This window comes from Panthera pardus, unplaced genomic scaffold, assembly GCF_024362965.1.
Source record: "Panthera pardus isolate Hobbes unplaced genomic scaffold, ASM2436296v1 HiC_scaffold_11, whole genome shotgun sequence".
In the NCBI taxonomy this organism is placed as follows: Eukaryota; Metazoa; Chordata; class Mammalia; order Carnivora; family Felidae; genus Panthera; species Panthera pardus.
In genome coordinates, this window is record NW_026526666.1 from 15,195,660 (window position 1) to 15,223,466 (window position 27,807).

A 27,807-nucleotide genomic window follows, 5' to 3' on the forward strand; every position below is an offset into this window, starting at 1 on the left:
AGCGTTTGGATTGAAATATTCTTTCTTACAAAAGTACTCTGATTTGATGTGATCGTTCTGACACAAAAAAACAAGAGTTTTTTTAAAGTAGTTCTTTTTTTGGGTGACGATCATGAGCACCAGAAAATAAAATTCACTGTGCATCATTATGTTTGTGGTTACATCAAGTTTGCTCTATAGCGTTAGAATGAATGACAACTCATTTGGAGAAAAAAGATAACCAGTGGTTACGATTTGTTGCCATGCTTTATTATATAGGATTCAAATTAGAATTAGTGTTTTCACAGGATGGAAAATTGTGTCAAATATTCCAAAATATGTTCGTACCCTTAAGGACTGAAAATGGTAAGAAGTCATTATTGGTGGCAAGTAAGTTATGTTATTAATTTACATATTATTCTGTGTTTATGCCAGACAATTTTTTGGGGGGTGACTTGGTTTATGTTTCGTTCACTTACGATTTTAACACATTTGGATATGAAAAAATTAAACGGAGGACATTGGGGGTCATATTTGTGTTACTTTGACTCTGGATTTTTTTTCAATCTGCTAGGACTTGACATCTTTCTCTCTTCCATGAGTGAAGACCATAAACAGAAAAGGGAAATAAGGAAACTGATTTTGAATCAGGAAATTTCTCACAATTGGTTTTTCAACATATGCCAATAGATTATATGAGGTACAAATAGGACGTGGCATAACTTAAAGCCAGCACTTAACATAGCGAAATGAAAAACACTCTTTCAAAGTACTATAATTATCCCAAGAAACAGGTTGCTACTCCTCGAATTTTTGGGTCTCTCACCTCTACGTTATTACTTTTTTCTGATTAGCTTTGCTTTCATCAGTTTTCAGTTTTGGGCTTCTGATAATATTTTGTTTGAACAAAGGACTGGCTTCACAGAGCTTATGAAGAGAAAGTGTGAAAAGCATTTCTGTTTGTTGTACAATTCTGAAAACATCTTTGCATTGAGAAGTTCTGTGTACGCTTATTAGTAAAACTTCCAACAATATAAAAATATTAAACTATTTTTCAAAGAGTATTTACATCACTATTTGAATTGAGTGGGAATCATTTGAGTTGGAAAGTATGGAAGTTTAAATGTATTCCTTTGCCTAAATAGTCAATAAGAGCATTTTGCCTGGGTTTGAAACCCAACTCTGTGCCCTGCAGTTGTGTGCATCAAGGGCAAGTTGTTTAACCTCACTATGACTCAGTTTCGTTGTCAGTGAAATGGGACTAGCAATAAAGATCTTAAGAGGATAAAATGAATTAATACATAAAGCAATAGAGCAGTGCCTGACCTGTGATAATTTGCTAAATAAACAGGAAATGTCAAAAAAAAAAAAAAAGAAAAACAAAACTGAAATTCCGTAGAAGTTTTACTTCCTCGATAAATAGCCACCATTATTGAGAGTTCAGTGTATGTCCTTGAGTATCCTGTTTATCAATGCACAAGCAGCTGTCCGGCTGGGGGTTGGGAAGGAAGGAATGTGGGCAGAGGACTATGATGGTTCAGTAGCCGTGTCTGAGGGTACCCCTTCCTAATTCTGCACAGGCCTCTTCCATTATACAGAGCAGTGGGACAGCAAGAGACACTCTCAAACAACCTGGCTTTTAGAAGGTGCAATTAGAGTAAATGTTCAAAAGTGTATGAACTGAATTGTATGTTCAGCTTCCTTAGAATTCTCTTCTGTTGGTTTTTGTTCCTTCCACAATACTGTTTATATCAAATAGACCTGTATGGGGGCCCCTGCGTGGCTCAGTCACTTGAGCATCTGACTCTTGAGTTGGTTGTGATCCCAGCGTTGTGGGATCCAGCCCCACATGTAGCTCTGCATAGAGCATAGAACAATCCCTCTGCCCTTCTCGCCACTTGTGTCCTCACTAGCTCCAAAAACAAACAAAAAACCCAAAATAGACCTGTATGTAGTTACTTTCCATTTTTTAAATCAATAATTTATCCAGGGATATCCGTCTGGGTCAGTTGGTTGAGCGTCCAACTTTGGCTCAGGTCATGATCTTGTGGTTCGTGGATTCAAGCCCCCTAGTTGGGCTCTGTGCTGACAGCTCAGAACCTGGAGCCTGCTTCGGATTCTGTGTCTTCCCTCTTTCTCTGCCCCTCCCCTATTTGTGCTCCCATGGGCGTGTGCGTTCTCTTTGTCTCTCTCTCTCCCTCTTTCTCTCTCTCTCTCAAAAATAAACATTAAAAAAGCTTAAAAAAGAATTTATCTAGATTAATAGAGAAAGGTAATACATTTTAAAACTGCGCTCTTGAATTAAATCTGTCCTTGAGTTGTTTCTCTATATCAGTGGTTCCCAAACTGTGGTCCCCAGATGAAGAGCATCACTGGCATCTGAGAACTTCTTAGAAATGCAAATTCTCAGGCCCTGCCCTAGGCCAACTGAATGGGAAACCCTGGAGCTGAGGCCCAGCAATCTGTCATCCAGGTGATATTGGTGCAGGACAAGGTTTGAGGACTCCTGCCCCATATAAAAGCAAAGATTAAAAAAAAATTTTTTTTTTAACTTCGTATTTCTCCTTTGTCATTCTTTACCCTACTCAGAAGCAGTGATATTACTGAGGCATTCTGTGTCTGCTGTTTTTATATCCTGAGTGTCATTCACTACAGTTGTTCACATAACACATCTCTAATCATGCTTTCAAACTTTATTCCAGTATAATTCACTGGAAAGCCTCCCCTGATCCAGAGATCTGCCTGGTCTCGACTCTTTTGGACTTTTTGGAGCCCTATGAGCACCTCGTTCTTAGCTCCTCACACTTGACTGCAATGGTTTATTGACCGACCTCTCTCTTTTCTGTAGCATATGGAACGCCTTGAGCATGTTAACGGTTCTTTCTATCCCTGACACCGAGTGGGATTTATGGCATATGTAGATGCTAAGTAAGTATTTATTGATGGATATCTTGAAAATGAACAAAAGAGTAACTTCTCCAAGACTGAGTGTTACTGAAGGGTAGACTGGTGTTAAAGGAAAGCTCAAGTGGTTGACTGGGAGTCCCCTCAGCTGTCAGATGGTGTGTGAACTTCCTCCATCACTGTTTCCTGCGTTGTAAAATTAGCTTAATTCCTACCTCACAGGTTCTTGTAGAGTTCCTGACACACAGAAAAATGGTCACTAAAAATTACTAAAGTACTAAATTACTAAAATTAGTACCTTGTACATTTCAGTAATCTTAGGATTTTTATTATCCCACCTTGAAGTCATACATTTTTTTACTTTTAAAGTCATTTTTCTCATTAGAACCAAAAAGCAGATAAACTTGATTGAATTAAACTATTTAAGATTTTGAAGCAGAGAAGGTAAAAAGATGAGTCAAATGTATTGGTGGCAAAAAAATTTTAATCACTATGCACTTAGGATGTGAAAAAGACTCTCATGGTAAATCAGCATAAATATACTTAAGCGTTTATTTTACAAACAGCAGTACATGTTCATTTTGTGAGTTGCACTTGTCAGACTGTCATAAAAATCGACTCTGCCATGATTTCCAGGAATTTGGGCAGCTTTTATTTTTACATACACCTTATAAACATACTGTGCTCTCTAAGTCTTTGATGCTTATTTAGGCCCCAAACAGATATATATCCTTTTTAAAGGGGTCATGGGTCAAAAAATTATACCCATCATCTATTGAGGGAAACTAATATTTATATGTTTTAGTAGGAAAAAAATAGAGACTTTGCATGGAATCATTTACATCAATGAATAGAACATCTATGGCCAGTCCAGCACACTGGTGTAACATCTTGTTTCTAAGAGAATTGGTTTCTAAAAAAATAACGGGCAAAGATTATACCACTATTGGCTCACTGTTTGGAGTTGGGAGTGCGACAGCTTGGTTGGGTAGAGTTGAGGTTAGAGATCCAGCTAGCTCATAATTTTGGAGATGAAAGCCTGGAGCCCAGAGAAACCACACGGTCTATCATGGTCTCAAGGAAGGTCACAGCTGGAACCAGGATCATAACCTCCATGTAGTCCCATGCTGGCTACTTGACTTTTTGAGGTAGTCCTATTGACAAGGTCTTTTTTTTTTTTTTAATGTTTATTTTGGAGAGGGGGAAAGGGGGAGAAAATGAACAAGTGAGGGAGGGGCAGAGAGAGAGGGAGACACAGAATCCAATGCTGTCAGCACACAGCCCAATGTGGGGCTTGAATTCACAAAGCGTGAGATCATGACCTGAGCTGAAGCTGGATGCTTAACCGACTGAGCCGCTCAGGCGCCCTGACAAGGTCATTTTCTAAGAGCCACTCTATACCATTTGATGCCAGGAACTTTTTGATGTGGCCTGAAAAAAACGTTAAACTTTTCTGTTGTTTTGCTTTTTAAATTCAAATAATCAGTTATCCCATTCTTAGGCTTAGGATCTGATGGCATGGAGTTAGGGATGAGGTGAGGATCAGTATAGGCATCTGAGATGTGACACAGTCAGGAGGGTGTTTTGGTTCATTACTTCCTAATAAGCATGGCTGTTTCGACCTGGCCTTGTCAGAATAGCTGCTTTGAAACATCCAGTTCAAGATGTCCCTTTGGAGAAATCCTAAGGATATGAATGTTTGACTTCATGCAGGGCCATCTACTGGTCTGGGTTTCCTTTCTCTATTCAGCAGTGCAAGACTCATGACTTAAGTGCATTTTAATAACTGGATATAAATGTTTGAGTTTCGGCTGCCACTGTAGGATTTTCTTCTTCTTCTTCTTTTTTACATTTATCTTTATTTTTGAGACAGAGACAGAGCATGAGTGGGGGACAGGCAGAGAGAGGGAGACACAGAATCAGAAGTAGGCTCCAGGCTTTGAGCTGTCAGCACAGAGCCCGATGCGGGGCTTGAACTCATTAACTGCGAGATCATGACCCAAGCCGAAGTCAGACGCTCAGCCCACTGAGCCACCCAGGCACCCCAGGATTTTATTCTCCTAATTCAGGTTGCTGTCAAATACTCTCTGGGGAAAAGAACCTTAAAAGATCATGTAGATTTTTTAATTCTTTTAATGTTTATTTATTTTTTGAGAGCGAGACAGAGCATGAGTGTGGGAGGAGCAGAGAGAGGGGGAGACACAGAATCTGAAGCAGGCTCCAGGCTCTGAGCTGTCAGCACAGAGCCTGATGCGGGGCTTGAACCCACCAACCGTGAGATCATGTCCTGAGCTGAAGTCGGACACTTAACCGACTGAGCCACCCAGGCGCCCCAAAAGATCATGTAGATTTCAAAACTTGTTAAATATGTTATATTTTGACAGGATATTTATTTGGGGGGGGGTTAGAAAGGAGGATAATAAGGAGTGCTTGGGTGGCTCAGTCAGTTGAACCTCTGACTTCAGCTCAGGTCATGATCTCATAGCTCGTGAGTTCAAGCCCTGTGTCAGGCTCTGTGCTGACAGCTTGGAGCCTCGATCCTGCTTCGTCTCCCTCTCTCTCTCTGTCCCTAACCCACTCACATTCTGTCTCTGTCTCTCTCAAAAATAAACGCTAAAAAAATAATTTTTTTTTTTTAATTTTTTTTTTAACGTTTATTTATTTTTGAGACAGAGAGAGACAGAGCATGAATGGGGGAGGGTCAGAGAGAGGGAGACACAGAATCTGAAACAGGCTCCGGGCTCTGAGCGGTCAGCACAGGGGCCCGATGCGGGGCTCGAACTCACGGACCGCGAGATCATGACCTGAGCCGAAGTCGGCGCTCAACCGACTGAGCCACCCAGGCGCCCCAAAAAAATAATTTTTTAAAAAAGGACGATAATAAAAAGAAAACCGTATCAACACTGAAATATTAGATCTACCATTGCACAAAAACCAATTTAAAGTAGATCTGGCTTGGTTCTCTCTAAAGCATTTCATTACCTAATGTGTCATAGGGATTTTGATGTCGTGGTGGGTCATGAAGGATGCCATCATGGCAAGAGTTTAAAGGCCATGAATTACTAAGGTATTTAGACATGAGTTATCTTGGCAATTTCATCTGTTTACAGATGTTTTCTCAATCGGGAGCTGTGCTTTGCCAGAAGGCGAATTGGCTTTACAGATAAAACCAACCACCTCTGGCAGCGGGTCACTGTGCCTCTGGTGCCTCCAATGTCTGAGTCTGTTTTCAAAGGTAGGCTGGAAGGAGGATCTGAGAAGCAGCTTCTGAAGAGAGAGCAGATGCCTCCCTGGATAACTCTGATGAAGAATTTTCAACTTTGGTGACTTTATTTTTCCTTTTTGTCATATAATTAAACTGTACTCATTCTTCAGGTGAAATACTTCATCTGAGGTTAACCTGAGATAAAATGTGAAACAGAAAAGTGTATCAGAAAAGCAAACAAACAAACTTGGGACCAGGACCATCAGAGTTTGGCACCATATGCTCACTGGGGTCATTTTGCCCATCTGGGCTGATCTACGTTTCTACAGCCTTGGATTGTTTCTTCTGAGCCACTTCTTGATAAACACTAAACCCTAGAGGAAATTCAGATTATCTTGGAATAACCACATGCACTCAGGAGCTAATGACCAAAAAATACTCCTTGCAAAATATCCAAGTTCCAGAAAAAGAAGTCTTCCAGGACTCCTAACGTCATATCCCTTTCAGGATTTAAAGGCCACAGGTTGTGGAGATCTAAAGTGACAGATAGTTAACACTGCTTCAAAAATAACTATTTAAGTAATTCAACTAAAGTTACTCCTAAAGAGAAAATCAGCAAGCACTTGCAGTGCAAGAGAGAAGGATTCTCAAAGTGAAATTAAATAATAAAAATAAAAGTTAATCTTCATCTTTTTTCTTAAATCATAATGCAAGTGAATATGAAAAAGCTGATTAAATTCAATATAATTTGGTTGGAAAGGAAAACTTAATGTATCATGATTGTGCATGCTCCTCAGCAAAGACTGAAAAGTAGAAAAGCAAGACGAAGGGAAAAAACTGCATCAGATGTATTTCCATAGAAACCTTATTTTATGACTGCTGGTTCATGTGTGGTAGAATGTGTGTGCGCGCGCACACACACACACACACCACAAATAGTTGCAAATCACTCAGTAGGAAACCAGACTACCCCTGCGCCAGTTTGAGATTTGTAGATCCAGCCTAACACAGGTTCAGATTGGCAGCCCTGAGGTGACATATCCCAGTCTCACAGACTTGAGACTCCTGACAGTTCTGGGTCAATTTTTTTGACCATTGTCAACCACAGCTATCATTGGTCCCCACTGGGGCAGCATCAAGTTTCTAAATGATGCCTGGATTTAATCCTCTCTCTAGTGTATCTTCTACACTCTGACGAACTGAAGTCAGATCAGATTTCCTAAAGTTTGCTCAAGCTAGACTCTTGCCTCTGGGATTTGGTGTATCTAGTAATGTTCAAGTTGGGTTGATCCCTTTTTCATAATGCTTGTCACATTCTTTTTCTCCCCTAAAACCAATGCACAGCTAGGCTTTTGTTAAAACAACTTCCTAGGTTTAGGCTCCTTCCTCTGAGCTATTTTATGCCGCAACAGATTAGTATTCTTGACACACTGCTTCTTGACAGTTCATTCTCCAGCTCAAAAATTTTTGCTGGCTCCTCATATAAATAATATATGCAGACTCCCTAGCCAGGCACTTGAAGCTGTCTGCCTCCAACTTGCTTCTCCAACCCTATTTCACACTCATCCAATGAGTGTTCTAAGGGCCAAGCCTGACATGTGATAGGTGATGAATGTCCTGATGGGTGGCCATCAGATTGACTAAGAGAACAGTCAAATAATTGACATGTGTAGACAGTGGGGATGTGTTAAGTAGAAAAGGCCTGTCTGTGTGGTAGTTTCTTCCTCACCATAGTGGCTCCCTACTCCCTTTTTAAAGTCCATTGTTTTAGCTTCCGCTGCTTCCACTGGAGATGGCCATAGGCATCAAGAAGTGTAGGCACTGGCTCTTTGACCACATCAAGCTCTGACACCCTGGGAGTGCCACGTCACTCTTAAGCTACCACCTATACTTGTAAACTGAGGAGTTTGGTCCAATCTTTTCTCCATCATGGATCTGTTTCCTTTTCTGCCATAACTCTAGGCACTTTGAAAACTTTTGTCTAGACTTATGCTGTCCACTGTGGTAGCCCTTAACCACATGTGGCTATTGAGCATTTGAAATGTGCCTAATCTGGGGGTGTTTGGGTGGCTCAGTCGGTTAAGCATCTGACTCTTGATTTCGGCTCAGGTCTTAATCTCATGGTTGTGAGATCAAGCCCCACGTTGGGCTTCATGCTAGATGTGGGGTATGCTTAAGCTTCTCTCTCTTCCTCTATTCCTCCACAGCTTGTGCACGTGCATATTCTTTCTCTCTACTCCCTCTCCGTCCCCCCCTCCAAAAAGGAAATATGCCTAGTCAGAATTAGGTGACCTGTAATTGTAAAGTACACACCAGATTTTGAAGATTCAGTATGGAAAAAAATACCAGCATAAAATGTTTTGATTTAGATTTTGATTACATAGTGAAATTATAAGTTTTAGGTATAATGAACTAAATAAAATATATGATTAAAATTCATTTCACCTGTTTTTATGTTTTCTGGTTTTATGTTTTATGTAGCTTCTTAGAATATTAAGGTTGTGTATGTGGTTCACATATTTCTATCAGCCATCTCAGGTCTAGAAACTCAGTTTCTTTTTCTTCTTTTAAATTTTTTAAAACGTTTGTTTATTTTTGAGAGAGAGAGCACGGGAAGGGGAGGGGCAGAGAAGGAGGGAGACACAGAATCTGAAGCGGGCTCCAGGCTCTGAGCTGTCAGCACAGAGCCTGATGCGGGGCTCGCACCTGTGAACCATGAAGTCACGACCTAAGCGGAAGTCAGATGCTTAACCAACTGAGCCACCCAGGCGCCCCTGGAAACTCCATTTCTTACATAATGAAGAATTAGTTTACCTGCTTTTTAATTGTTAAAGCGTATATGAAAATGAGTACTTTTAAGAAGTATGAAATGACCAGTGTTACCAGAACATAGAGATGTGAAAGGAGTGTCCTGTAACTCTCCCAGTCTTGCAGGTAAAGGTGTGTTCTCCTAGGTGATTTGAAAAGTGAGAATAACTTACACCTCCTTATTCTCTGTGAGCAGTTCTGAGGCTGGGACTGAAAATGGGACATTTCCAGGTTGGCACAAGGGATGTGTTCTGCTCCACTGTCAGATCCTGTCATTCTGGCATTGCCTTTTTGTTCCCGGACTCTTTGCGATTTCATCCTTTAAAGTGGTAATAGCTGTGTGGGCAGCATTCAGGTAGCAGAAATGTTTGCAGGCGGGTTGCATGACTTTGAAAGTACGTCAAGTGTGGAAAATGTGTTGACTTTGACCCAGCTGTATGATTTGTGGGCAGCTTTGACAATTCATTTTATTTTCCAAGTCCCTTAAGTCACATAGAACGTTCCCTGTGTACTTGAGATACATAAATGATTTCTCCTCTGGCCTGATGCTAATGCACAGGATGTGTCTGCTTCAAGTGACTTGTGTGAATGCACCAAGGCTCCCAATGAGCTGGCAAGACAGAGCTGCTCTGCTAGAGTTGTTACTGAGATGGGGTGGGGAGTAATCAGTGTTTACCTGCGGGACCCACGGTGAAATTCCCATGCTTGGTAGTGAACATTAAAATGGCCACTTAGTCTTTGTGGATTATATCTCTGCTCTGCTTAGAGGCAGGGAATCACTTGCAAATATGGTCATGTTTTCAGAACTAAAGCGTTTGTTTTACAGTTGTGTACAAACGATTGAATTCTTTAATATTTGCCTCCTGAGTTCAACATACTGCAACACACCAGTGTAAATTTAGGAGAAGCAGTGAATATTTGTGTTCGTTCTGATTTCTAACTAAATACTGTGCTTCCAGACAGCTAACTCTGCACTGCTGAATCCCAAGTTTCATCTCTGGTATTTGGACCCAGAAGATGGTTCAGACAGCATTTGGGAAAAGTTACTTACAGCCTCTTTTACTTGGTGGGAGAAAATTAACAATGCTGCTGCCAGTTTGCCTTTTTTCTGCCTACGCTGTAGTAGAAATATTTTTATTTTGACACCATCTGTGAATTGTAGTAACATGAATTTTATGCTCTGGTAGGGTTTCTGTGAAAGGTTCTAGAATCTCTGGAGCACAGCAAGCCAGGTGGTTGGGCAGGGCTAGACATGGAAGGTATGGGGAGAGTAGGGTGAGCCTGGAAGGGCATAGGGAGTGTATCAGATCTACCGAAGACTCCTGAGTGCTGGTGACTTCATCTCTTCGTGAGGGGTAACATTTAAGAATTTCAAGGTAGACACGGAGTTGGTGGTGGTGTATGACATGGACACTTCTGAAGTGTCACACAGCCTGTATGATAGCAGAGTAGAAGACGAGTTTGAGGGGAGGGAAACTGAAGGCGTGGAGACACATTGGAAGGCCGTTCCAGTAAATGAAGTAAGAATTAGAGCTTGGGATAAGCCAGAGAGGTGGAAGAAAGAAGGAGTTGGATCTGAGAGAGATGCAAAAGGATGAAGTGATAGGATTTAGGTGTGCAGTGTGAAGGACAAGTACAAGTCTGAAAGATTTCCCAGTGTCGGGACAGGAGTGAGACTGTAGGCTCCCTGGGCATAGGAAGGGGAAGCAGGTTTGAAGGAAAGGTACTCTTTTTGGGGTCTTAGAGGTAGAGCTCAGAGGCCCAGAATGCACAGACAGCAAGACCATGGTGGTATAGAAATGGATCCTGAGACAAGTGCAGGTCCGTTTGGTTTAGAAAAAAAATTTTTGCTTAATAATATAAAAACAGGGGGCAAAAACATAAGAGACTCTTAAATATGGAGAACAATCAGAGGGTTGCTGGAGAGGTTGTGGGAGGGGGCATGGGCTAAATGGGTAAGGGGCATTAAGGAATCTACTGAAATCATTGTTGCACTATATGCTAACTAATTTGGATGTAAATTAAAAAAATAAATTTAAAAAAATTTTGCTTAATGACGTCATCTCTTGGAACCTGCAAAATACCCACTGTAAGAAAAATATTATTCAGGAAATGGCAACTACAAAAAGCTTCTCAGACAGTAAGGTACGTGTGAATCTGCTCTGAGTAGGCAAGTGTTCTCATGGAGTGGGTGGTTCAGAGGATGGTAATTCTCTATTAACCTGCAGACAAAGGGTCGGGGAAATTCCCGATTGCCTTTCAAGATGTATTCCAAGGTCACCTTTTCTAAAAAGCCCTTTGAGCCATCCTTGCTCTAGCCTTCAGGCCGAGGGGGACATCTGGCCTTGCTCTCTCCCCTGGGCTGCAGGTGTTCTTTGTAATACCAGGTCTGTGTTTTTGCTTACTACCTATATGCTCTTTCCCTCCCAATGAATGGTGGGTTTTTTGAAAGGGGGAAGTATATAATCTCTATTTTGTTACCTGCAACATGTGGAGTGTATCAGGTATATCTAGCCTATAGTGAGTGTTCAGTAAATGTTCACTGAATAAATTCAGGGGATTTATATACAGCGTGGTAAAGTAGAAAGAGAAATAGTCTGGACAGAAGAGAGGGGACCTGGGTTATGACACCAATTCTGCTATTGGCTCTTTGACCCTGAACGAGCTAGTTAATTTTGCTGGACCTTGGTTTCCTTATAGGCAAAGGAGGTTGAACAAGAGTCTAGGAAATCCATGAATGGTCTTCAAGAGATTCCTGGATTTCTTGAGATGAAATTCAGAGTTGTGTATACTTATGTAGGTGTGTATATACATAGATATATACACAGACACACACACACGTACATACACATACATACACATACATACATACAGGTCCACTCCAACCCCCGAGGAAAAAACCAAGGACTTTCAATGTACTTCAAAGGGAGCTATGACTTAAAATAATTAAGAACCATTGAATAAAATGTGGTAGCTTTAAAATTTCTGTATTGGATGGAGTTTGGGAGATGTGGCCCTGTGGGGGTGAGGTTTAACCAAAGGACTGGTCTTGAAATTGCTATTAAATGACAGCCTACTTACATAGATTTTTGTATTTATTTGAGGCAATGAGGCATGGAGATTATGGGGAGATGTATGCTAAAGCTTCTCTAAACCCATCCCTTTGTACTGTCACTTCTTAGAGCTTTTTAAATTCTATGTGAACTGTATGTGATTATAGTTCTTATTATGTGTTATCTTCATGAGTTGACTAGGCATGGGGCATTCTTTTTAACATTTGCTTTGGCAAGGTCAAGTGTGATTGTTTTTGGGCTCTTAGAGTTACTTTTGCATGACAGGAGTTTTTGTTTTTGTTTTCTGAATATTTACATGGAAAATTAATTACATGAGAGAAGAAAATGAATAAGTAAGGAAAAAAAAATTACCATCCACAATCTTTTTTTTTTTTGAACCTAATGAATGCTATAGTTAGATAAACTTAGTGACTTTTGGCAAGTATTAGACACTGGCCATCATGTACTTGAACAGAGGTATAACCTTTTAGATGTATGCACAGCCATTGGAAAGCTTCGTGTTACATCCTGTGTTAACTTGAGATAGATATCTCACATTGTATTTTCTGAAGTGCTTTGCAAAGACCACGTGTTATTTTACTAGTGATGACGGTGACCACAGTGGCATTAGGAAATAGCAGAAGTATGGGGCATCCTTTTATATGCTTTTTATAGACAGAGACTGAGAGAGGTAAAGGAGCTAAGGCACAGAGCATATGCTTAACTCCCATGGCCACCCAGCTAGTGAGAGACAGAGCTGAGATTTGAACTCAGAACATCTGGGTCTTTTTTTTTTTTTTTTTAAAGCAACATTTGAAGAGTTCAATTATCTGCCAGGCAGATTTTTTAATTAAGTTTTTAATTTTAATTCTAGGATAGTTAACATACAGTGTCACATTAGTTTCAGGTGTACAAATAGTGATTCAACAATCCTATGCATTATTCAGTGCTCACCATGATTAGTGTACTCTTTAATCTCCATTAGAACATCTGAGTCTTAAGTTTGTGCTCCTAACCAGGCCAGGAGGCCCCTAACCTCCTAAAAGGAGGTTCTTTTTTTTTCTGTAGGGCTTTACTTTTGAGGTTTCAAAACAGTAAGTATAGACTAATTCTTACTTTTATGATCATTACCAAGGCCTGCACAAACAATACATAATTTGGATGCATTTAACCTATATAGATACTCTTTTGTCCACTTCAATTTCATTTCTCATGGTGCACAATCTTCTTGATACAGAAATATTGTTCAGTTCATCTTATCTGGCTGTTCCGCTTTGCTTTGCCTGTAGGGGAGGTGGTCCACACATTTTCTAGCAGCATCCTACAGTATTCAAAGCAACAACCAGGTGTTTTAGGGAAGATGTAAAATGTGCTGCTAGAACTATGACACTAAGCTGCAGTGTATCTTAATGGGGCAATTTACTGTGTGAAATTAGAATTGCAAAGAAAATTAAGATAATGAGGTCTGTTGATTTCCTAGGAGGCTTAAGGTAAAATATATTAGTCTGATAGTCACCATCTGGTTGGGTTTAGAATTAGGCTTCTTTGAGAGTCTGGTGTCTGGCGTGCCTGGGTAATACCAGGTCTCTGGGTTGCACCTGATTGAGTCTATAAGCCTGTGTTTCTGTCTGAATTATTCAGTCCAGCACTCCCAGCCAAGTTCTGTCTGAGTTATGTCCTCTGAGCTTTTCCTCCATGACCACATGGGGCATTTACTATCAGCCTGGAAGAACCATGATGTGGCGTTCCTGCCTATAGCTTCAGCTGCTGGATGATAACTTGATGCTCTGGTGCTGCAGTGCTACAGAGCTTTCTTGAATGACTAAGCTTGTCTTGCACTTGGGGTTCAAGTCTACAGCCACCAGATTGCCTTGTAGAGCCCACCTCCCTGAAGTGTCACTTCCCTGGGAACTAATGGTGAGTTCAGCTCTCTGCTTCTGAATTTTGATAATAGCCTTTCCATTAGATCAGGGAGAAGTATGTGTGTATGTATATATATGTGTATATATATGTACATATGTGTGTATATATATACATATATAATTAAATTTATATGTATACATATACTATAAATATATTGTTATATTTATATATTATATATGTTTTATTATATACACACACATATATATATATATATATTTAAGTTTATTTATTTTGAGAGAGAGAGCACGAGCAAGGGAGGGGCAGAGAGATTGGATCCCAAGCAGGCTCTGTGCTGTCAGCTCAGAGCCCAATGTGGGGCTTGAACCATGAGACCATGACCTGAGCTGAAATTAAGAGTTGGATGCTTCACCGACTGAACCACCCAGGCACCCCAAGGAGAGGTTTAAGAGGTAAAACTTCAAGGTAGAGAACTCAAGTAGATAAATCCACAATTAACTAGCACTTTTTGGCAGATGTGTGTATTGGTTCCTATGGCTCTCTGTGGTTGTTGTCTATGGCCATGGCTTCCTTAACTCAGGAACTTAGAAGTAACTGTAACATACTGCTTTTGCATGGATGACTTCTTTTAATTACAAACTACATTATCAACAGCATGAATATGCTGGATAAGCAGAAAGTAAGAATTTTCTTGAAGGTCTCATGAAGAGAATAGTTAAAATTGGTAGCTTTATTAGTTTACAGTTCTTATTGAAAACTTTTATGGCTTTTAAACTTCCTAATGGGGATGGTAAAAGTAAAGAGCTCAAACTAAATTAAAATCACCATTAAGGGGAGAAATTTGATGGGAAGGGGTTGCCACTATATATACTGCCTCTAGACTTGAGGAGAGAGGCAATTCTTTTTCATATTTAATATTTAATTTTCATAATGGGCTCCTTCTTCAATTATTCATTCATTCCCTGCTTGTGCCAGGCTAAGCTCTTTACATATTTTTACACATATTATCCCCAATCCTCGCAACAATTTTGCAAGGTAAGTATTAGTCATTCATTTGTTTGAGCAACAAATATTTTTGTATTAAGTGGTTGTTATGACCCTGGCTGTGAGCTAGGTGGTAAGAGTGGAACAGTGAAGAAGCAGTTTGAGTTCCCTTACCTTGAGGTGTTGTTCATTGTTGAATGGAGAGACAGTAAATAGGTCATTAGAGTGCCTTGTTATCTTCTTAATATACTCTTCGGGGGTGTATAAATGTGTAAAAAGTTTTTGAAGAGCAATGGTTATGCTTTTGACATCCTCATCTTGTCTAAGAATCTTTCCTCTAGAAATACCTGCACACAATTGAAAAGATAATTGGCAAGGATGGTAATGCCACCATTGTTCTAATAGGCAAATGTTGAGAAAGCTCATTGGCAGCAGAATGGTCAAATCATTGTTACACTCGTATGCTGTAATGTTGTACAGCATTAAGGTGAATGAGGTAGATCTGTATGTGTTGACACAGCTGTCTGGGATATATTATTAAATGACAAACTCAGGTTGTAGAAAAGTCTGTATAATAGGAACATATTACCTAAAATAATAATCATGAAGAAAAGGGAACAAAATCGTGCAGGAGTCACACCAGATTTTTAGCTTTGGTGCCCTTGAAGCAGAGGTGTGTGCATGGTGGGAGTGGGGGGACAACTTCTGTGTGTTACTGTGTTATTTCAGTTTGACAAAATAAACATGAGTCCTTTTCAGATGTTTTAAACAGCAAAGGTGATAGGTAGAGGGCAGAGTTGTGTCCTACGGGAACACAAAGGACCCAGACTGGAGTGGGAGATGTCAGAGAAGACTGTGGTAGAGGGAATGGCCTGTCTGAATTCAGGATGTTCATGGTCAGCATGAGGAGAGACACAGAATAAGTGTCCTGCTCAGGAGCATCCCAGTAGATGGCTTTGGAGCTGGCCACCTCTATACTTTAAAGGTTTATCCAGGTTGTCCTGAGTTCTTCTTCACTTTGCCTCCACAATACATCAGCCACTCTTCTTAAATACTTCTCACATTTCCACCTCTTCTCTATCTCAACTGCTGCTGGTGTAGACTTCTCATTTCTCAACTGGATGATTGAAACCCCCACCCCCCCCACTACTAGGTCTCATGACTCCTTGTCTGTATCCCATGTCCTTCTACCCCTGTTTATCCTTCACTGTGCTGAATGATCTTCTAAAATGCAGTTTTGACCTGGGTATCTTCCTTTTTAAACTTTATAAATGATCTTTCATAGATTTTGGGATCTAATCCCACCTTCTAAAGCAAGCATATAGAAGCCCTTCTTACCTCTTCCACCTTCCTCCCACAGTAACTGTTACTTATATTATCTGGAAATATTTTACTTTCCTTAAAAATGCTGCTCTTCTTAACAAACAAGGAATAGCATGGATTTGCTAGTTGGTGGTTGTCCTATTAACTTGCAAATATTCTGACTAAGTTACCCCTTTGTGAGTTCATGTCTGTAATTTCATATTATGTTGAGGTAACAATTTATAAATCAATAAATTTCAGGGAAAATAGTCTTGCTGCCCTTGGGGATATTTTCTTTTGTAAATATTCTTGAATGAATGTTTCTAATGTCAGGAGAATCTGGCATTAATTTTTATACTTGTCTATTCCAAATCCGGATATGCTCCACCTTTATAGAATACACACTGTTCTAAAAACACTACATTGACTAAACAGACTTATTTGCTTTGGCTAAACTTAGAATTAATGGATGGACTTGATGTACGATCAGATAGACACAAAACTGAGAGATGGTCCTGAGAGATTTCCTTTAAGACATGCTATGTATTATTCTTCCATCCTTCCTGTCCACTGAATTTGTATCTTTATTTTTCTATTACTGAATGGTAATAAGTAATACTTTTAAGTAAATAATAGGAGTTGATTTCATCTTGGTGATTTTCAGAAATGTTTGTACTTTATAAACATGTAATACAGGACTAAAGTGATAGACTGTCTTTTGGCTCCCCCTGGCGGACAATTGTACACAAAACTCAAACAACGGTCTTGGATGGGGATGGTTGTGAATAGTACCAATGGTGGGAAAAGGGACACAAAATACATTCTTACCTTTAGATACATTATCGTTTTTATAGAAAATATCTCAAAGAATAAAATATATTTCTATTATAATGTAAAATAGCAGTGGTGAAATATATCACGTAAAATACCTAATACTAATGCTATTGCTGTTTTTCTTCTGAGTAATGGCAATGCTGGGACCATAGCGTAAAATAGAATTTCAGATAGCAGATTTAACACCACAGCTTTAAAACGGTGTGCATCAGGATAAAGGTTGATGCTAAAATTTGACAGTATTATTAATTCATGTGTCTACTATTTAGATTATTCCAGAATCTTCCAAAAGCTAGATTATTTCTCAGTAATGCATAATTTTGTAATTTTAGCAAATGGTTATTTTTGAGTTAGCTTATTTTGATAAACTTATTATTTGTTCATTCATGATCTTCTGAATTTACAGATTCACTGAAGATTCTTTTATCTTTATTATGGGGAATTGATACCTGATTGTGTCTTGCTTTCATATCAGATGTTCAAAAAAGTTAAACCAGGAAGAAATAGCATAGTCTTTCAATTAAACTTTATTTGTCTATAATGATAATTTTATATAATAAAAGTTCACCTTTACTGGGTTAATCATTTGATGGGCATTATCTCACTTAATCTTTTCAGTAACCCCATGGGGAGGCTGGTAGTTAGTTGTCCTAACCCACATTTTATAGAGCTTAGGAAAGGTGAGCTTAGCTAAAATCTGTGAGCCAGGGCTCAACCAGATTCTCTTGCTCCAGAGCTATCTGTTTATAACTTCAGCAGTGTACTTCTTCCTGAAGTAGGCAAGAGATAGGTACACGTGTGGCTAATACTCTTTAAGAGACTTCTGTGGCGTACTGAGACATTGCTAGTAGGTCTTGGTATTTGAACTGAGGAATTAGAAGATGAACTCAGCTCAGAGAGAGATTTTTGCCTTCCCCACCCCTCATTTTGAATAGGACTTACAGAAGAACCTCTTTAAATTTTGTTTAGTTTTGAGAGTTAGGACAAATTATATCTGTTATCATAGAAATAGGTTTCATGAGAAAAATACATTTTAGCTCTTTGGGTTCATCGCTAACTCTTTGAGCAAGATAATCTTAGGTGTAAAAGTGGCAAGGAAGGGTAAAATCGCTAGGTTCTAAAACTATAGCAGGGCACATTTAGGCGTAGGTACCAAGGTCTTCATAAGTAATCATTTAGATAGATAGATAGATAGATAGATAGATAGTCAAGGGATTAGGAAACTCTTTCTGAAAATACTCAGAATAATTTTCTTAAAGTTAGCAATTATAAAGAATAGCTATCATTTAAACAGTTTTCATGTATTATCTTCTTAATTCTTACAGTAACCTAATGATTATTAATTACCTAACTATGATTATAGGCAGTATCCAGATGATAAAACTGAAGCCTAGGGTAGTTAGGCAGTTTGCTGGAAGTTTTTGGCTAATGAAATGTAAAGCCAGGATTTGAACTCGTTTGAACTAGCTCAAGAGCCCACACTCTAAACCACTTGGCTGTATAGCAGTGCTTTCCAGTAGAACTCTCTGTGATGATGCAAATGTTTGATGACTGTGTATTGCAATACAGTAGCCACTAGCCAGATTTGGCTACTGGGCACTTGAAATGTGGCTAGTACAACTAAGAAACATTTAAATAGCTTGTCCGTGTGGCCAGTGGCTACTGTACTTGGACAGAACAACTTTACAAGATCTTTCAGATTCTGTAGAAGTGGAGATAGAAGACCTTTAGTATTACCTCATCTAACTTCTTGCTTTAATGATAAGGAAACTGTAAACCAGATGCTTAACAATCTGCTTAGAGTAACAGTTAAAGAAGGGACTAGATTATAACCCAGGAGTTTATAATTTTCAGAAACCGCTCTTCCCATTCTGTACTTTTGTTGGTATCTGCAAATTTACATTTCTGCTGCCATTGTTAATCTTAGATTGTAAGATTATCTTTGAAAAAAATTCTTATCTTTCCCGAAGTACATGTCTAATTAACGCTTTCCTTTTTTTCTCAGGTTATAGAAACACTGTCACGACTTTCTCGCACACCTATAGCGTTGGCCACAGGAATCAGGTAAGCTTGATTCAAGTGTTCATTTGCTCAATGAATGTAATGATTATTTACTGAATGGTTACTATTTGTAAAAGACTTTGCATACAGGGACCATATCTCATTCATGCACATACAGTGCATGGTATTTCAGTGCCTACTACACATTTGAAATCAATTGAGCAAGTAAGAACTTATTTATAGAGTTGAATAAGATACATTGGCTAAACATCATCGTCAGTTCACTACTGACTGTTACCGGTAGGGTTCTTTGTTTTCTTAATTTCCTCCAACATTTCATTTCATTACATACGATTCATCAAAACAAACACAAATGCTCAAGTAAATACATACTTAAAAGATGTTGTAGTACATTTATTTCCTGTAGTCCATAACCATAACTCACAACTTTTAGGAATTCAAAAAGTAAATCAGACAAATATAAAATAATATGTGTACAAGGGTATGTGTTGAGGATTGGTACTAAGTGAAAAAGTTGGAAATAGGTTAAATTAATTGTGCCATTTCTGTGCAATGGAGTATTATGCAGTCAGTAAGCATGGAAATAAATGTAGATGTGTATATCATGTTGGACTTTTTCTGTTTACTACATTCTCAAGTTATATCAGTCAGAAAATCGTATTTTTAGTAACATTAATGATAGTTTCAATAGCTACACAGCTAGGCCCCATAGAAATGGAATGGATCTCGTTTTTTACCTTGTTTTCTCAGAGGTCCATTCCTTAGTCTCCAGCCTTTATGGGGCTCTGTGATGCTGTCTCTCTCCCTCTGTTGCTTCTATTATTCTGTGTCCAACTCACATTCAGGTTTTAAGAAGAGGATATAAGCACATTTTACAGGACTGATCAGCAGTAACTAGGCAGCCCCTTCCCTGGATACAAAGCCTAATGACCTCAGGGAGGATACCCTGCGTACCCTTTTTTGGAAATGGGCTGTGACTTTGGCAGCTTCCTACAGAAGTAATCTCTAGGTTGGGTACATGTTCAACACCTTGCAGTTTGCTCTACATGATTCATCTTTCCATCTTAATATTTATTTTATGTCATTATATGTAAACAGATTTTGAAATAAATAGCCTGATTCTATTTTGATGTATTTATGCATATTTGATTCTGAAAGCATATATATTAGAAGGTTTTTCTTTCCTTCTTAATTATTCTTATCTATATTTTCAAATTTTCTGCAGTGAACTTCATATAAGAGCATAATCAAATGTGCCGGAATTTATTTAAAAAAAAAGTATTTTGAAACTTTAGCATTTCTCACATTTTAATTTACTTGAAAAATGTAGCTTCTTTAAATGTCTTAAGTATTCAATTAATCCATAAGGCAGTGTGAAAATCTGCTTTTCAGTATATTAAATGTAGTTATCACTTAGTGCTCATTTATTATTTTGTTGGATCCTCTTATTTTTGTGAAATATGACATGTTGGCTGCATGTAAAGAAAGTAAAACTTTTGGCATGATAGTATAATTATGCCTGTGTTAGACATGCACTCGGGCATTATGTGGGTGTTATGAAAAAAGTTCATAGTACAGTAGGCAAAAAAAAGAAAGTCAATGACTAGGAATTAGGGGATAAATGAAAGTGCTTTTCTTTTAATAGGGGACAAAGAAAACATCCTACTCTTCCTAAGGTCTGGGTTTCCTCCTTTGTCCAATAAATGAAAATAAAATACACAACATAAATATCTTGTCCAAGTAGAGAAGTCTGCGAGAATCAATCATATATTGAGGGCATGATATGTTGGTCTTCTAATAATTTTTCTCTATATTTGGTGAGCTGAGTCACGTGAAGATGACTGTTACCAAACTATCTGTCAGTCAGATCAGATTCCATAGGTGAAAAGAGATGGTGCTGAACACAGGGGCACTTGGGCGGCTGCCTGTTCTCTGAACTGGGGAGCTGCAGTGGCCACATTGTGGTGAGCCTGCAGGTAAGTGGTGTGTGGCACATCAGATGGGCACCTTAGCATGGCCACAGCTGCTCACGTGACTGCGATGACCACGGTAATTGCTCCAGATAATTTGGGGTAACAGGTGTCACAGCCTCCCTGGGGGATTCCCTGGGCAGCCACGGGACAGGCACTTTGGGAGACCCCCAGGATGTTGTGTTACACATGGTGACTGACCTGACCACTTTGGTGGCAGCTGAGCTCATGCGTTTAGTGAGAAGTAAATGCCTAGCCTAGCTGTTGATAATTTCACCCTTTTCTCCCTTCTCCCTCTCTCCTAGGCCCTTCCCAACAGAAGAAAGTGTTAATGATGAAGACATTTACAAAGGCCTTCCTGATTTAATAGAGTATGTTGGGCATCTTCAGCAAAATTAAAGCACTGCCAGTTTTTGCATTCTTGGTGGATTTTAACGATGGATGTTAAAATAGCTTTCAGAAGTGGAAAAGTGGCTTAATGATTAAGACGTGTAAGAATTCACCTCAAACTAGTGATGGAAAGCTTCACAAGAGAACGTACTTTGTAGTTCCTATGGCATGCCCGACACCGTGCCAGTCCTTAAGACAAGTAAAGAAAACAGACTGCAATGAAGTCGAATTTGGAAGTTTCTCAAAGGCGTACTAGAGGTGGTGGGTAAAACTGCGGTGGACAATTAAGGAACAAGGACAAAGAAACAGGATCTACTAGAATTGTAGGGCAGATAGTGCGTGCTTTGTCTGTTCAAGGAAGGGCGAGATTAGTGTGGGCTGGAGTTATTTAGGGAGTTTCATTAGATGGTGTTTGTTCTGCACAGAGAATCCTTTTGGGTTTTATTATTTAATAGTCAGGAAAGGCAAAGGCCTTTGCACCTGATTATCTTCTGCTGATTGAGTGACTTGTGCAGATTACAAATAAATATAAGACATGATCCCCACCCCTCAAGGAATTAATGACAAAGACCAGGCTTGTTTGCAAAGAATTATAATAAGAAATATATTATGCTCCAGGAGGGATTCAGGTTCTGTGGAAATTCATCCATTCATCCATCCTAATACACTAGCACTCCAACCTTGTTCTTGCTGTAGGACCTTTGCACTTGCTCCTTCTGCCCTTATTGCTGACCTGTCACCTTTCCCATTTTTGCTCGGATGTCTCTCCAGAGAGAGGCCTTCCTGACGACTGCATCTGAAATTGCTGTGGGCCCTTTACTTAGCTGTGTGGTTTTAAGGCAATCACTACTGCCTGAGACCATCTTTGTTTGCTTCATTTGTTGTCCACGTCCTCGTTCGAAGGTCAACTTGGTGAGATCAGGGACTTAACCTTGTTCTTGGCTGTCGTCCTAGAACTTTACACAGCATCTGGTGAATAGTAGGTCCTCGATAAATATTTGTGTTCTGAATGACTAAGCAGAATTGCATTAAGCGTCTACTGTTTCAGCATTATGCTTCAGGCCCGAGCTGTTTAGTTGTATAAAAAAGAGCTTATTGAGAGCCCATAACCATGTTACATGCATTATTTTGTGGTATACACACACGATGAGGTTCCTAGTATCCCAATTTATGAAGGAGAAAACTGAATTGTGGAAAGCTAAGAAACTTGTTGACGGTCATAGCTAGTAAATTTTAGTCTTTGGATTTGAACCCAAACAGTTCTTACTCCAGAGCTTAGGCTCTTCTTCATGGCAGTGACCCCAGGAAGCATCTTGAATTGCCCATCTGGGAACTTCCTGTAGAAGAGCAGAGGACAGTGCTGACAGGAGACTCTGGGATGGCTGCTGAGCTGCTCTTCCCAGAATAGGTTTCACTTGCATGGGCCTTGAAGTCTTATATTTTAAATGTGAATTAAGGATAGTTTCTTATCTCTTGTTAACACCTCTAAGAACTCACGGATCTTGAGCAAGATTGATGCTGATCATCTCATTGAATTGGCTACAGTCTTCATAAAGTGACTGTAAGGTTACTGGTATTATAACCAAATCCTCTGAAATGTTAGGAAGATTATATTATTTCTAGAGCTATTATGATGTTCTTTTTTGAGCCCTGCCAATTGTTGCTTACAGCTACTAATTTTCCTAGCTTTTCCCCATCTTTTTGTGTGGATGTTAGGATAAACCCTGTGAGGGTGCATCCCTAGCTAAGTTTGGAGAAACCTGGGCTCCTGATCCAGCTGCTCTGAGATAGCAGCTCATGTTCTGTGAGATGCAGCCTGCTTCAACTTTCCATCTGGTGGTAGAAGGTCTAAATATGGTTATTCCTGCAGGTGCTTGCTTTTGAGTTTGCTATGACACCTTGATTTTCAGTCTTAGCTTTGTTAAGATCTCTATGGCTCATATCCTTAACTCTGACTTTTGGGGGTGAGTCACCCCAAGGGAAGCCCCTGGAACAAACACTGCAGTGGGAATCCTACTCTCCACTGCAGTGGGAATCGTTCTCTTCTCACATGGAGAGAAACAGACACAGGCTGGAATGGAGGTGTGAGGTGGCTAGGAAGCACAGTGTCTTTGCTTTTTCTACCTTGATGATCAGGGTGTCACTCTCGCCCATATATAAATGGCCTGGACATGGGAGAAGTAACATAGATTATTGTTGAATTGTTGACCACTGGAAGAATCACAGGTGTCCTTTCCCACTCCCCCCAGCTTCATTTTATACAGGTCAGGAATTATTGACCAAACTGTTAGCAGGAAAAGCTCCCTTAGTATGGGATTGAATGTGAAAAAACCCCAAACCATTCTAGCCCAATCTTGAGAGTGTGTGTGGGTGCATTTGCATGCACACACATGCATGTGTGTCACTCCTACGATTCTTTAAAAATTGTTCTCCAGTTTTATTGAGAAATAATTGAACTACATCCTTGTGTAAGTTTAAGGAGTACAGTATATAGTTTTATTTACATATATCATGAAATGATTGCCACAGTAGGGTCAGCTAACACCTATCAACTTACATAGACACAATTGAAAGAAAAAAGGTAAAAAAAAATTGTCCTTGTGATGAGGACTCTTAAGGTTTACTCTCCTAACAACTTTTCTGTATACCATGCAGCAGTGTTAGCTGTAGTCATCATGTTGAACATTCCATCCCTAGTACTTATTTACCTTATTGCTGGAACTTTATACCTTTTAATCACTTTCCTCCAATTATCCCTCACCCCCGCTTCCACTTCTGATCCCCACCAAGTCTGATCTCCTCTCTTTTTCTATGACAGGTTTTTTTTTTTTTTTTTTTTGGTTTGTTTTTGTTTTTGTTTTGGATTCCACACAGGAGTGAGATCACACAGTGTTTGGCTTTCTCTGTCTTACTTATTTCATTCAGCATAATTCCCTCATGGTCCATCCATGTTACTTTAAATGGTAGAATTTCCTCATTTTTTATGCTGAATATTACAGTGTGTGTATGTATATATGTGTGTGTATACATATATATACAGATTTATATACATACTTATATATGTGTGTATATGTATATATATATATGTGGATGATATATATACATATACATATATATACAAATTTATGTATATACATAGACATATATATGTGTGTGTATATGTATGTACACACACACACACACACACACACACACACACCCCACAACTTCCTAATCCATTCATCAATCAGTGGACACTTAGATTGTTCCCATATCTTAGTTATTCTAAATAATGCTGCACATGAAGGTGCAGATACCATTATGAGCTAGTGTTTTTGTTTCCTTTGGATATATCCCAGAAGTGGAATTGCTGGATCATATTGTATTTCTATTTTTCATTTTTTGAAAAACTTCCATACTGTTTTCCGCAGTGACTGCACCAATTTACAGTCCCCCCAACAGGGCATGAGGGTTTCTTTTATGCATATCCATGCCAGCATTTATCTCTTGTCTTTTGGTGATGGCCATTCTAACAGGCATGAGGTGGTATCACGTTGTGGTTTTAAGTTGCATTTTCTTAATGTCTAGTGATGTTGAGCATCTTTTCATGTACCTGTTGGCCCTTCATATATCTTCTTTGGAGAAATGTCTAGTCCTATCCTTTGCCTATTTTTTAATTGGGTTATTTTGTTGTTCTTGAGTTGTATGGGTTGCTTATCAGATAGATGGTTTGTAAATATTTTTGTCCTACTCCATAGGTTGTCTTTTCACTTTGTTGATGGTTTATTTTGCTGTGCAGAAGCTTTCTAGTTTGATGCAGTCCCACTTGTTTATTTTTAGATCTTGTTGCTTGTGCTTTAGGTGTCCTATCTCCTACAATTCTTAAAGAAAAATCCGTGTGTATTCATATAGTATGTGCCTCTACCCTCACTGGAAATAGTCAAAAGCAACACTTAAGCAAGATGAGGTATTTTTTTGGGGGGGGGGGCGCGGGAGGTGGTCAAAGGCAGCAGAGCTGGGATTAGGAGTAACAGAGAAATGTATTTCACAGCCTATCTTCTTGTTGAACAGGTCCTCTTTGATGCAGAGCCTCTTCCTTCATTTCCTAGCTCCCTCATAGATTCCTCAAACCTTTCTATCCTTTGCATTATAGAAAGTGTTCAGACCGGTTGAACTCTCCCCTGTTATCTGTGACTTGCCATCTGCCCAGTTTTACAAAGTAGGAAGCTAAGTGGCATCCTCCACTCCTTTCCCCCCTCTGTCTAATTCTGACTGGTCGCCAAGTCTGGTTGACTGCACCTGATGCAGTCTCTTTCTCTCTCTCCGCATTTGCCTTTACTCACTCTAGTTATGGCTCTCGCTATCTCTTACCCACAGGGTTTCATTTTGGGGCTTAGTGTCTTCTTGCTCCCTCCACTCTACTGCTGTATAGAGCCTCCTCTTGTACCTCCTCTTGTATCCCAAATGCCCAGGTAAGGTTGAGGTTACAGGGTGTATTGCCTTTCTCAGGTTGGTTTTAGCTCGTCCCTCTGGGGGTCACATTCACTTACCTGAATGAGATGCCACTCATGATGTTGCCAGGCTCTTCATAGCTTTTGCCTTTGCACGTCTTGGTGTCCTTTTCTGGAATGTCCTTCTCCTCACTGAGTATGTGTCACCTCTGAGGGCAGAAACTGTGTCAGCCTAGTGTACAACCATATCTCCTGGAACATGGTAGTATTTATTTAGCAAATACCTATTAAATAAATAAATACATTCAAGATCCAGTTCAGATGTAATATCTGTTGTGAAGCCTTCCCGGACTTCTTTAGTCAGAGTTAGTCTTTCCCTTACTCCTACATTCTGCATTCATCTGCTCTGTTGTACTTCTAGAATTATGTGTTCACATGCTGTTACCTACACTAGACTATGGGAGAGTCCTCAGATCTTCTTGATCTATGCATTCTTAGCACTGAAGAGTCTGGACCTCAGTAGGTTCTTAGAAAATGTCTGTGGAGTGAATGGTTGGGTAGACTGCTAACTCTAGAACAAATTTTTCTGAGAGCAGACTTCTCTGACATATTTGTTACTACCAGGTAAGTCTCCCTTAAGGCGCCTTTCTTTCTTCTGAATGTTTGAAACAGTTCATTCCTATCAAATGCTTCCAAATAATCCTTCCTGACAACATAGACAACCTTGTGATTGAACCTATTTTGAAAAATGCTCCCAAGTCGTAGAGTGACATTTACAGTTACAGTGTTCTTATTTTTGTACATATAAATTTTATACTGTTCTATCTGCACAGGCCCAAGATAGGTGCTAAGGGCTGGCAGTATTGAAGGAGTTGATTTTTTTTTTTTCAGAGAAAGGTTAATGCTTCTTTCTAACATGTCTAAATGTATTAATCTCAATTCTTTGGGATTATTAGTGAATATAAGCTATATATAGAAGTCTTGAACTGAAAGGAAAAACTTAAGGAGTAGTAATAAAACATGTGATAGGTGCAACCAGCTATTTCTACTTTGAGTGAATGGGTTTACAATATCATATGAAGGATTTAGGAAAGATACATCAGTCAGTTACTGTGTAAGTGCCATGGAAGCTTTAAAAATTGGGATGTTTTTCATCTATCAGGAGATCAGCTGATTTCAAATGCTTTGTGGCCTTGGAACCATTTTTTTTACACAGAAAACAGGCAAATAAAACAGATAATAGTAGGATCTGGATGACTCAGGGACCTGTACATACTCTCTGAGTAGACTGGATGGAGCGTGGTTGGAAAACCACTGCATTAGATACTGGCAATAATAACCCTGCAGAAACTGATGCTTTTCTTCTTATTTTTTTTTAAGTTTACTTATTTTGGAAGGGGGAAGAGAACAAGTGGGAGAGGGGTAGAGAGAGAGAATCCCAAGCAGGCTCTGCGCTGACAGTGCAGAGCCCAACGCGGGGCTTGATCTCAAGAACTGTGAGATCGTGACCTGAGCCGAAATCAAGAGTTAGTTGCTTAACCGACTGAACCACCTAGGCGTTCTGAAACTGATGCTTTTAAAAGACTATTTATAAACTATGAGATTGTCCCCAGCACCCCTGTGTTCCCCATGTTGTACCCCTTAATATATATGATCAACCTCAGGCCTTGAAATAGGAAAAATGTGGGCCATATGATAATGAAAACATTTAGAATGTAAGACTAAGTTTTAAATCTGGATCTGCCATGGACAAGCTGTGTTTCCACGGGCAAGTTAAATAACCCTCAGTTCTCTCAGCTTCCTTATCTCTATAAGGGATCAAATAGTAATGCCTGATAGCACAGGTAGTGAATACTGGGCTTGGGCCAGCTACATGAAGTCGTGTGTGCAGAGTGATCATTTATGTGCTTGTACATGGTAAATACCCAGTGAATGTTAGCTGTCACTGCCATCCTGGGTGGATTCTGTTGTTTGGCATTGTTCTCATTAGGAGGGAAAGAGCCGTAATGTAAAGCCTTTTGACTCTTCCCCATGAATTATGTTTT

At 39.4% G+C, this 27,807-nt stretch overlaps 1 protein-coding gene across 1 annotated transcript in view; it reads left to right on the forward strand.

Moving 5' to 3' along the window:
• The window catches only part of VAV3 (vav guanine nucleotide exchange factor 3), a 358,407-nt gene that overhangs the window by 140,877 nt on the left and 189,723 nt on the right, over nt 1–27,807 (forward strand). The window contains exons 3-4 of the mRNA XM_053891674.1: nt 18,956–19,014; nt 21,248–21,313. Of these exons, the coding sequence (XP_053747649.1) occupies nt 18,956–19,014; nt 21,248–21,313 (125 nt within the window). The remainder of the gene's footprint in view (nt 1–18,955; nt 19,015–21,247; nt 21,314–27,807) is intronic.